Source organism: Misgurnus anguillicaudatus, chromosome 20 (assembly GCF_027580225.2).
Source record: "Misgurnus anguillicaudatus chromosome 20, ASM2758022v2, whole genome shotgun sequence".
NCBI classification, from domain to species: Eukaryota; Metazoa; Chordata; class Actinopteri; order Cypriniformes; family Cobitidae; genus Misgurnus; species Misgurnus anguillicaudatus.
In genome coordinates this window covers 3,914,582-3,926,776 of record NC_073356.2, presented here as the reverse complement: position 1 = coordinate 3,926,776, position 12,195 = coordinate 3,914,582, and the positions used below count along the sequence as shown (strand labels likewise).

Genomic DNA, 12,195 nt, shown 5'->3' with positions numbered 1-12,195 from the left:
ACAGTATCAGTTTGATTTTGGGTTTGTTTGCATCCCCCACAATTTTGCATTTACCCGCCCATACATGTGCATCACTTTTCACGCAGTATTAGACAATCAGAGTAAACGCTCATTGGCAAACAAATTCTTTGAACTTCCTTTCATTCCCTTTGGACATGTGCTGAAGATACAAATATGTCTGCCAGAAAGGCTGCATGTTTCATGATTTCACCGGCATTAGAAGGGGCTTCCTTTGCTCTATCACAATGTTGTGCAATCAAATACTGGCCAGTAGATGAGAGATACCCACCCCAAATGTAGCCTTGAATCACTCTCACTTGAGGTCAGTTGCAAGCCAAATTCCCAAACTCAATCCCAACCCTCAGATCCTTCTCTTACTGGGGAGAGACATCATTGCACATGATGCACTCTTTACCCAAAGGTTCTATGGAGGGGTGTAGACTGTTGTGGGAGCGGCCGTCCCTCCATCTTGGTTTACAAGGCAATGGCGGAGGCAGTCGGGGGCCACATGCCCTGCCTTGACTGATTACATGGGTCCCATCGGGTCCCTCGTCTGTTCAGGGGCCAGTCTCTGCTGCAGCAGCATCGTCATCAGCAGCATGTTCAACCTGACGTACTTGGGTAAAGTGAAAGGGGGCTGCTGCTCATTTTGTCATAAATACAAACTCTGCCCGCTCTGCTTCTGCCAATGCTTGAGCCAGTGTGCATGGGGCAAATAAGCGGACATGCTGTCGCAGCTTTTCTGAAAGCAAGGCTTGCAGAAATGCGTGGAGAACTTTCTTCTTCTGTGCTGCTGGTGCGGACTACAGGTACCCTTGCTGCATGTAAAACTGCACATCCTCAGCTAAAGCATCACATGCTCTGTCCTTCTTCATCTACCTCCCAGGTTCTCCTTTCTTTGCTCTCCAGTCTGTCTTTCACCGTTGGCCTGTATGCAAGGAAGTTTTGCGTCTGGACAGATCACACATCATGACCTGTCCTGCCGCTACTGTTGGAGGCAGGAAGAATGAGAAAAGGCCGCAGACGATGTTGTGGTATGGCAAGTTGGCTTAGGGCTGTAACCCCTGTGCCAGTTCTATTGGGCAAGGTGCCAGCAAAATATTGAGCTCTCTGTCCACTGCTATGTCCACCGCATGGCATGAAACAACCAATGCAGCTATAACAGTACCTGGTTGGGGCACCCATTAAATGCGTGTGGGTTGACGTCCTGGGGCCCATCCTGATCTCATAGGCTGGGATGAGGTATATGCTAATTGCCATTAAATTCTTTACTATCTCCCGGCTTGACATACTGTACAAGGCTTAAGGCTACTCCTAAACTAAAACACATGTTTGAGCTGTCTCAACTGAAAATAACTTGCATGTACAGATTTTTTAAATATGCCAGTGCCATTGATTTGTGGAAATGATCAAGGTTATCAAAGTCAGCTCTCTGTAGTTTGTCAACATTAAAAACAAATGCACGAGGTTTGCAATTAGCATAAAACCCCCAAACCAGCTGCCTATAAAAGCTTTAAGCAGTTCAGCGCTTGTCCACAGAACATTTTGACAGTTCGTCACCAAAGCAGAACAGCTCGAAAATAAATCCATTATCCTATTTATTACCGGTAATGTTTTGTTTTGCATTTTCGATTTGGAAGGTTTTGCTGTCGGTGGAGGAAGTCAGATGTGCTGTGTGTCCACCTGAGTAACAGCTGTTGGTGAAAATAATAGATACACACCAGTAATGTATTTTTGTAAGATACTTAAACATCTTAATTAAACTAAGGCCTAGTCCTGGCTTTAGCAAAGCCTTGTCTGTGGAACCAGGTCTGTGTCCAGAAGCGTACGCCATACTTGACCAAGGTGCAGTCACCACAGCAGAGAGTCTGGTCGAGCATATGTTCTCTTGGTTTGGGGTCCCTGTTGAGATCCACAGTGATGTAATTTTAAGGCAGTTTCACGAGGTGTGTCGTCTCCTGGGGATACACAAGACAAGCACCACTCCCCTTCATCCGCAAAGTGATGGGTTAGTACAGTGGTTCTCAATCCTGGTCCTGGAGCCCCACTGCTCTGCACATTTTGTATGTCTCCCTTGTTTAACACAGCTGATTCAAATCATCAGCTCATTAGCAGAGATCTCATTGTCTGTCAGATAAGAGAGACATACAAAATGTGCAGAGCAGTAGGGCTCCAGGACCAGGATTGAGAACCACTGGGTTAGTAGAAAGTTTAAATCGTACTTTAATCACCAAGTTATCCATTTTAACCAGGGAGCACCAACATGACACACTAGGACAGGGATGGGTCCTGGAGGGCCGGTGTCCTGCAGAGTTTAGCTTCAACTTGCCTCAGCACACCTGCCTAAAAGTTTCTAGTATGCCTAGTAAGACCTTAATTGGCTGCTTCAGGTGTGTTTAATTATGGTTGGAGCTAAACTCTGCAGGACACCGGCCCTCCAGGACTGAAGTTGCACATCCCTGCACTAGGACTAAGCCTTTGTTATATTAGGACATTCAAGTAGTTTTTTCAAACATACCTCACAATAAACAATACTGATGTGCATCTTGTGACAAAACAATGTCACAGATATATGTTAAGATATGCCAGGAAACATTCTGGGAACCAGAAATTGTTAGCTGGGAACGTTTTGCACACGATTATCCACCGTGTGTTGGTAAGCGGCGTACTACAGTTTGCTTTGCCGATTGCAAAATGTGATGGGGTAACAGTTTGCCAGAATATACCCTGATCCCGTTGGTAACAGAAAAGACTTATACATTAGCCTGCCACAGACTGGTAAGATCTGCCGGTTGCAAGCGGAAGAGAAGTAAAGACAGCTGTCAAATCGGACACTTGCTGCTTGCCGTTGGGATGATCGCACTGAAGTGAAATAGATGTAATATTTGTAAGATATGCAAAATGTTTTAGCAACCAGAAAAACTTTGTGCTGACATGTTGTGTGCTGGTATATATGGTTTGAAATAAAATAAACACAAAAATAAAGTTACAGATAAGCATCTACTACTATTAAATACCAAATAAACTGAGGCCTATATTCTTCTCACTTTTATTTTATTAAATGACACTGTATAACATATTATGGTTATATAAACAGAGTTATACTCTTAAAAAAAATCATGAATTTATGAGCACTAGTGGTACTAGAGGTGTCAGGATAAACCTGAAACACACGTGATTGTTGTTGTCATAGAGTGTCTGGCCAATAAGAATAAAGTGTCATCAACAAGGCTTTCGAAGCCAGGCCGCTGGTCTTGTCTTGCTCGCGTGGTGCATTGATGGCACAAACCGGCTGCGAAAGTCTTGATGACAGCAAATATTAAATTTTTATTTAGAAAGTAAGAAGAAAAAGCTTTAACAGTGATACAACATTGCACCCTTAGTAACACACAGTAACACTGAAATATCTGTTCTATAAAAACCTTTGTCATCTGTTTGAAGAACACACATTTTGTAATGCTTGTATGAAATAATATACCACACAAATTCGGACCTATTTTCAAATGCTACTGTTTTAATCAAAACTGTGATTATTATGAAGTAATACATTTGTTCTGAACAAGCTTGACACGATTAACATTTCCAGCAACCTATCAGGAGCTTCTGAGATCCAATCCGCCTAATGATCTCAGATGTAAAAGTCTTTCACCACACATAAAAGACAGGTTTCTTGGAGTCGCCGGTATTGTTGTGTTGCGAGTGCCTCTATACAGCAGGCTGAAATAATGCCTGAAGATCACAAAGCGATCGCTGCAGCATTAAAGCCAGTTTCTCAGCGTTTGTTTCCTCACAGCAGTTGAAGGCAGTGATGGAGAAGTGGACATGATCTTGCTGTGGATTGTAGCACACTGCGTATCCATCTGGAACCAGCGGTCCAAAACACATCACACTGTCTGTGTTGGTGGGCACCTGTGAGAAAAATATGAACACCAAAGTAACTAAACTTATACAACATTTCTTATGTTTCTTGTTGCAGGTTAAATTTTTCAACGAATGTGTGCAATTTGCTTGTTGATAATAAACATTTAAACTGTTATCCATTGTATTTTATGTTGTTGGGTATCACAAAACGAAATATAATACGAAAAAGTACAGCGGTTTGCAATGATTCTCACGCTGGGGAGAGAATTTACCAAAGCAGCCTTGAGAGCATTGAAAGTGACTAGAGAGACGAGTAAAGTACAGTTCTGAGAGCGCAGATTATAGATAGATAGATAGATAGATAGATAGATAGATAGATAGATAGATAGATAGATAGATAGATAGATAGATAGATAGACAACCTAACGTTATCATAACTTCGTGTAGAAAGTAAACAAACAATTAACATACTCGTGCGTGCTGGCTTGAGGGGGTCCATGATTTATTTATCTCCACATATATCATAAATAATAATTAGCATGGTAACTTTGCAGTATACCACATTATATAACCCACCAGTTTGCTAAGCTAACAGACTGAATTAGTGATACTAGGGACTGGATGGCACATAACTTTCTTATGCTAAACTCCAATAAGGCTGAGATACTTATTATTGAACCAAAGCTTATCCATGCTTTTATGACCTTTAGAATAGACTATTGTAACTCGTTACTCGTGGGATGTCACGCAAATCAGGTAAATAAGTGCATTTCATTTGCAAATGGACCCCGCAAATGTGACTCTGTGACATCGCAAACGACTAAAAAGTGAGCCATGAGCCTATTCTGTACATATCTGTTTCTATTTGCACTCGACTGTACTTGGTACATATTGGTTTATAGCTGCACTTATTCATATTCTCTACACTCCTGCTTACATTTGTTTATACTTTTGGATGTATCATGTATGCGTGTATATGTGTGTTGAGTTGTAGATGTACAATGAAAATAAAAGGCATCCTCTCCACTTCTCATCTCCTCCCACTCCTCCACTCCTCTCCTCTACTATATTAATCCTGTGGCTCAGGATCTTTTACTAAGTGCCAAACTTTAACTTGACGTGGTCATGACAATGAAGTTACAACTTTTATAGAGACAAAAGTTAGTAAGTGACTCTGTACGAGTACCTGTCCTGTTCTGAGCTTCCAGTGAGTGGCCAGTCCATACGCCGTGTCCATGAAAAGTCTCGGCACACTTAGACCCTCCTCAATAGCTTGCAGTTTAAGACCCAACAGATGGCGATCAATACCCTCTCCCATCAATGCCTTATTAAAAAAACAATCATTATAATAAATTAAACCACATGAGAATACTCTGGTTGGATTAATAAATATTAACTTTGGAGTGGAGTGTCTCTTGACTAGTTTTCATCATGTTGTGTTGGGGTTGGTCAGCAAGCAAGATGTTTGTACAGTTTTTAAATATAGGGCACATTCACCTGTTCAGTGAGGATGCTGTAAGCATCAACAGCTTCTCTCAAGAGCTCCACTTTGGTTTCTCTCTGAAACACACAAACACACACACAATCATCACCTCATAAATATCAATTAAAATCTCCTTTTGGTCTCGATCATGTTTATTACTCACAGAAACAGTGTCATCATCAAAGGCCTGTATGAAAGTCAGCATCTGATTGGTTGGAGAGCGGATGTAATCGGTGCGTCCTCCTCTGAACATCCTCAAAGAGGCGATGTCACACGCTGCACAAACTTCACTGTGAACTCTAACAAAACAAAAACACACAAACCGTTTTCATGTTAAGGTGTTTTTTGTTGTCGTACGAGCTCACATATAATTTTTTTCTCTTGGGAGCAAATCGCTATTCATACAGTCAAATCTTGTCGTGAGTGACTGCGTCTGAATTATTTTCGCATAAACTCACTTGTGACGTTTGCGAGAACTCACAACAATCCGACCATCAGAATTTGCACCGTGTAGCACATGATTTTAATTGTCGAAGGCTGATGTGAGAACAGTGTGTGTATAAAGTCTCACCTGTAGTAAGCCAGCTGTATCGCCACCTGGATGAAAGAGTTTGGACTCAGTTTGAGCTGTTTGGAAAACTCTTTTCCAAAACGTTGAAAGTTAAAACATTTGATGTCCAGATCATTGATGAGACTGCGGGAAGAAATGACAAGTTACTGATATTATTATTGAGATGACTTTAAAACGATTTTAAAGGCAAAATCATCATTCTGTGTTGTTCACATTTAGGAATTAAAAACAAAATAACAAGCTTCATAAACAAACAGCTGGACTCACATATCCAGGTTTTGTTTGGCCATCTCAATATCCCATTTGATCTCAGGGTTAATGTAGAAGTAGAGTTTTTTTGGCATTGGCAAAGGAACTAAAGGTGCTCGTACCCGATCCGGTTTCTGACTGAAAGAACGATCAGTGACAAACACATTGTGTGACCCGGACAGTCAGTACTGACAGAGATTAAAACTGAATTGCGATCTGTGTGTTTTTGAATACCAGTAGTGAAGAACATGATCCAGCAATGTGGATATGGGCGGACCCTCGGCTGTCGCATGTTCATACAGGAGACCCCAAGAGCCGTCTTCACCAACGACAAACTGAAAAAGAGAAAAATGAACAGAGACTCGTGTCAGATTATCAAACAACACACAGCCAGTATGATCATATTTACATACAGGGCCCTATTTTAACGATCTAAGCGCATTGTCTAAAGCGCACAGCGCAACGTCTAAATGGGCGTGTCCGAATCCACTTTTGCTAATTTAACGACGGGAAAAATCATTTTTGCGCCAGCGCATGGTCGAAAAGGGTAGGTCCTATTGTAATGGGAGTATTTTGGGCGTAACGTGCAGTAAACCAATGAGAGTCACAGCTCTCATTCCCTTTAAAAGCAAGTTGCGCTGGCGCTATGTCTAATCCCTATTTAGATAACGGACTTTGTAAACTGAAAAACTAAGCGGAGGAAGAAGATCCACAGTTTAAGATTAATGTTAAATAATCGTTTTGTTTTTCACTTGTATTGAAATTGTTATTTTTTTATTAAAACCTTTAAAACCCGTTTTCTTTTAGTCATGGAAGTAAAAAGCAGGCTTGTAATTGCTTTAAATGTATGGCTATCCAATATCATCAAAAATTATTTACAAGTATGTAAGATAAGGTTTGTACTCTAAAAATACTTTATTTGTAACAAACAGGAGATAAAGAAATTACAAACGGCTCTCCTCACGTTTCAGCACTTTGGACAGCGGTTTTTTTAGCAAAGAGTTTTTTTAAGCATTACTTACAAATGTTTCTCATCTCGCCATATCCACAGGTACATCATATACAATAAATCCGTGAGGTAGCATTAAAAAAAACATTTAAAAACAGACGCATTTGTTTAAAGCAAAGCATTTATTTACTTATCAGGCTGCAGGTGAAGCAGCTCTTTGCGCCTTCTAACGTCTCATAATCAGTCCTAATTTATAAATATGTCCAAGAGACTCAATAATAATCTCTTAAATTCAATCCTTTAATCTTTCATATTTAAAAGCATTTTTGTGCTGCTGTGCATTTATGTACTTTGTGATAAGCAAACCCGCGTTGTCCTCCCGTTTATAGGCGCGTATTACTAATGCGCTCTTTAAATAACATAAAACACATTGCGCCATTGACTTTAGACTTTAGACCAGGTTTTTGTTGGTCAATGGCGTAGTCTATTTTAATTGCCTCAAAATAGCAACGCGCCAACAATGCGCCTGAACACACCTCGTTTTTCAGACCAGAACGCCCATGGGCGCAAAGGGGGCGCAAATGCATTTGCTATTTAAACAACGCGGCGCTAAACGTGAAAATTAGGGTGGAAACTAGCGAAAGACACTTGCGTCGCGCATTGCGCTGCATTGCGCCGGGTGTAAGATAGAGCCCATAGTATTAATCTTACATACATTATCATTGAGAAACTCAACTCAAATAAAAACAGATGTTATATTAAATCTATCGTGTGCTGCTGTCTTTTATATCAGGCATCCAAAAATGTATTTCCCATTATTCTATGCTGTGCTTCTTCATTGTGTCATACTAACAAATTTATTACATTGAGACCTATTACATTGCCTCTGTACATGTTCTCTGTATACCGATAATAAAGTTGATTTATCAGAAGCTCTCGTATCACTACCCCATTATCACTTCACATACATCACCTGTAGTGTCTTGTCAAACCAGCGGTTTCCACTGTTGGAATAAGTCCCACCACCATGCAAGATCTGTGCCGCCATTCGACTAGAATACCTGCCAATCATTCATCATGTGCAAACACACCATCAATAAAAAGTCTTCAAAATAAGACAGACAGACATGTAGACAACTTAAGGTCTCTCCCCACTGCCAGCAATGCGGAAAAGCAGAAGGAATAGCTGAAATAAAAAAGGATATTCTTACTTCTCATCAGAAATCCTCATGACCGGTGAGTCCAGACACAATGTAAAGAGAGATTTCTCGATCAGCCTTACAGACTCTTTATTGATTTTATCTGATCAGGACAAAACAAACATGTTCACACACGCACACACATAACATGATACTGTATATCACATTAATGAAAAGGTTATTAGTCAGTCATTGAAATGCCTTATTTTCACAAATGGCTTTCAATTGGTATTAAACACATTTGAGGGGAATGCATGTGGCTGCCACATTTGGGTTGTATTCAAGCCCAAGTACTCACAAGGGACACAAGTTAGTACCGTAGACTGTAAAAATATGGACGTAGTCTCCGTGACGTCACCCATAGGTTTGGGAAGAGCTTTTTTGAAGCCAATAGTAGGCGCCAATATTAGGCGGAGCCTGCTGTCGCCATCTTGGCATTGCGTCATTATGCATCACCCCCCCCCCCATATCAGTTGACCACTAGCTCCGAGGTCAACAAATCGACTTCTGCTGAAAGTCCCGAGGTCAAGTTACAACCATTTCATGTATTTAATTCTACTGTTGTTGTTTTATATTTGTCTTTTTACAGATTTATTTTGCTCATATTGGAAAGCACTTAGATCACATGCTTTCACATCATGCTTACAAGTTTAGCTGCCCTTTAACCATTTACAGTTTTGTAGGCCATGTTGTTCCCCTTCTGTTTTTGTAGTAAAAGTTAAATGTGCATGTCACCTTTGAGCAGACGAGTGTAGGCCTGACCCCAGGTGTGCCGATGCTCGCTGGTCAGAATTCCAATCGGCTCTTTATCCGTTTTCCATGACTGAGAGCGAATCCGCAGTAGTTGCGAGTGAATCTGACTCTCTGTCAATGGCGTACCATCACTGTTGTACACATCCAGCTGAAAGAACTACACACATATACATATATATTCATTAATTACCGCCCATCTGTCTTTAGTTACTGAAAAATGTCCTTCCTTAGCACAAACAAAGGTGTCGTTCCTTAATGTCCTTAAACAGGACTCAACATATTAAAGCTTCAATCAGCATAAAACCACTGCAATGAGTTCATAACGAAGACTATTTAGATATTATAATGATCATCACATCACGATATGTCCAATTTCAAACCTTTGGTATTTGAATTATTGACATTAGTCTGACTTACCTGGTAGTTCCTGACTACAGTAATGTGAGTCGGGCCGCGACGTGGACGACCGTAATGAATCACATGATCATGTTTGGGTCCTGGAATTCGACAGGATGAGAAGAGCTGAGGATACAACTCCATACATAACGGCTGTCCGCGCATGTACTCCACTGCCAACTGACCACTGGACAACAGCACAAAGAGAGATGAGATGAGAAAGAGCAATCATATTGACTTACACACAGTAACAGTGTGATATATTTAGAAATAACTGGACCATTTTAGGCTTCAGTGTCACTGCTGGACAGAAGCATGAATTACAAATTCTATTTAAACAATGATCCGTGCATTAATTGTAGGCTACAAAAATAAAGTCATGAGACAAACCTGTCCGCCTTAGCTTTAAAGTCCAACAGTCCTGCTATGAGCTTTGAAGCAAATCTGCACAAAACAGCCATAAAAAAATGTAGATTAGCAGTTTAATAATCATCTTTTCTAAACCATAAATAATGACTTTATTATAACATTAAAATAACTTAATAATGAGTACTGATTGATATTTGCCTTGGCCAAAACTTAACTTCCGATCTGTTTTTGTTTATTAGTCTGGCTATAGACGGTTTCATAGGACGCACGTGCGATGACGCGATAACACATCTGAGTGGAATTTAACTTCCGGTCTGTTTATTTAATGGTGTAACTAGTGACTAAACTAAACTCTTGAACAAATACCTCGTCGAAACGAACAAATGTTTTGGTTTCCTAAAATAAGAGAAGACGGCGATCATAGATTACTGCTATTTGATGTGAGGTTTGGCAGCCAATCTGTAGTTAACATTGTATAAATTATATAGTACACATTTATATGACTTAGCTATTATTTGAAATATAAAGTAATCTACGTGTTGTTTATTTAGCTTTTTATCAGAAATAAACTACTCTAAAAGGACTTATTAATTGTTTATTAACTGTTATTAATTCTTTGCTGAGTTTACTGGAAGTTACGTTTGTTCCACGAAAGCCATTTGTTTATGTTGTTACTGCTGAAACCATCTATAGTGGCTAAACTGACCTCTGGAAAATATTTCTTGTGTAAAATAAAAATGTTTGGGTTTCTAAAAGATGAGGAGAGACGGTGAGCATTAATCACTAAAAGTATGAGAAGAAGTTTGGCGGTAAGGCAAGAATTTAAGGACCTGTAGTTAATTCATCTTACTCAGTAACATTAACTCAGTGTAATGGTTGATACGATTTAGCTATCATCTTTTTTAGTCAACTGCAGTGGACAGATGACGTTAATCTTCTGTTGTGAGTAATGTTATACGTTAAGCCAACAATCTCAAACAGAGATGATACTAAAAAAAGGCATGGAAAAACGACAGACCCTAGTTTACCCTCCTAAGTTATATGACCACAAAGAGTTGATTTTTGTGTGATATAACTCATTCTGTGTTAGTGTAATTAAACATTTTAAATGGTATTAAAGTGATTTAAAATGAACATGTACTGGCATTAAACAACATCCAACAGCAGTGATCATAACCAAAACAAGAAACATCACCTAACATCCACACAAGAAAGAGACTGATGATCTAAACAAGACTTGACCGCTCATTACAGGCCACATTTATATCATTAACTCTGTCTGTGTTTGTGTTTGTATTTGGGCTGTCACATACACCAGTTGACCTCTCCAGTCTGTAAAGTCTCGTTTTGGCAGTGAGATGGCTGGGTTTGAGTGCACCGCTAAGGGCTGCCTGCACTCCAGATATGCCCACTGCACCCACCAGTCTGAAATCTAAAAAACACACACAGTACAACACGCACTTAAGTAAAATATGGTAATCAGTGTAAATCATGTGTAACAGTTGTTGAGACTCTCACCCAGTTGTGCGAGTGTTTAGCTCGTTTGATCAGCTCATTCTGCAGTTTTTCACCCAGACCTCCGGGACGGCCGAACTTTTGTACGATCCCGCGGGTGTGCTCGAGCTCATCGGGCGGTAAAAGCGGCTCCAGAGCCCGTAGGTAACGCTTCAACGTTCGCTCGAGCGGAGGAACCGGCTGAGGCGGAACCGTGTGGGCCCGTCTGATCCCAATCTGACAAACAGCGCACGACACTTTAAACATTCACTCAGAACTTACAGCTTAACTTATATGAAAGATACGACTGAGTTCAAATTTAATCTAGACAAAGATGTTATTATTAATCAAACATTTCATTTGATCAACATGACTAATTACGCCTTAAATAGGGCAGAGTGGGTTTATAAAAGAAACACTGTAACGTTACTCACCCGTAGTGTAAACACTGAAGAGCTGACAGGAAGTTTCTTTAAAATCATCACTGTGTGTTTGAAGCTCACACTGAAGCTGTAAAGTTGTGCAAGTGTGCACTTTACTAACACTCTGAGTCTTCATCAATCTCACACAAATCAAATACTGACTTTACTGCTGCACAAGCACGAGCTGGTTCCGTTGTTATAATCGTCAAAATTCGGATGAAGTTCGTGAGCTGCAGCACGCAGATCGCGGGTGTGGACACTAGACACGTGCGCACTGTTTAGTGTTCATCATGTACGGCCGTAATCTCTAGTGTATATGCGCACTATTTGGTGTTTATCATATAAGACCGTATTCTCCAGTGTATGTGTGCACTATTTAGACCGTATTTTCAATTATTTCAATAATAATAGTAATCTTAGTAAATACTAGGTTAACGTGAGATTCCTTA

The 12,195-nt window shown here is 40.2% G+C and overlaps 1 protein-coding gene across 1 annotated transcript; it reads right to left on the bottom strand.

The window, feature by feature from the left end:
• Positions 1 to 3,037: 3,037 nt before the first annotated feature.
• On the bottom strand, positions 3,038 to 12,076 carry cratb (carnitine O-acetyltransferase b). Its single transcript, XM_055219258.2, has 15 exons — positions 11,759 to 12,076; positions 11,349 to 11,561; positions 11,144 to 11,262; positions 9,852 to 9,905; positions 9,483 to 9,648; positions 9,048 to 9,222; positions 8,325 to 8,415; positions 8,087 to 8,174; positions 6,399 to 6,499; positions 6,183 to 6,302; positions 5,916 to 6,038; positions 5,508 to 5,643; positions 5,359 to 5,421; positions 5,048 to 5,185; positions 3,038 to 3,909 (listed from the first exon to the last, which is right to left on the bottom strand). Exons 1-15 carry the CDS (start codon positions 11,804 to 11,806, stop codon positions 3,706 to 3,708), a joined length of 1,839 nt encoding a protein of 612 aa, XP_055075233.1. The 5' UTR covers positions 11,807 to 12,076; the 3' UTR covers positions 3,038 to 3,705.
• Positions 12,077 to 12,195: the final 119 nt, after the last annotated feature.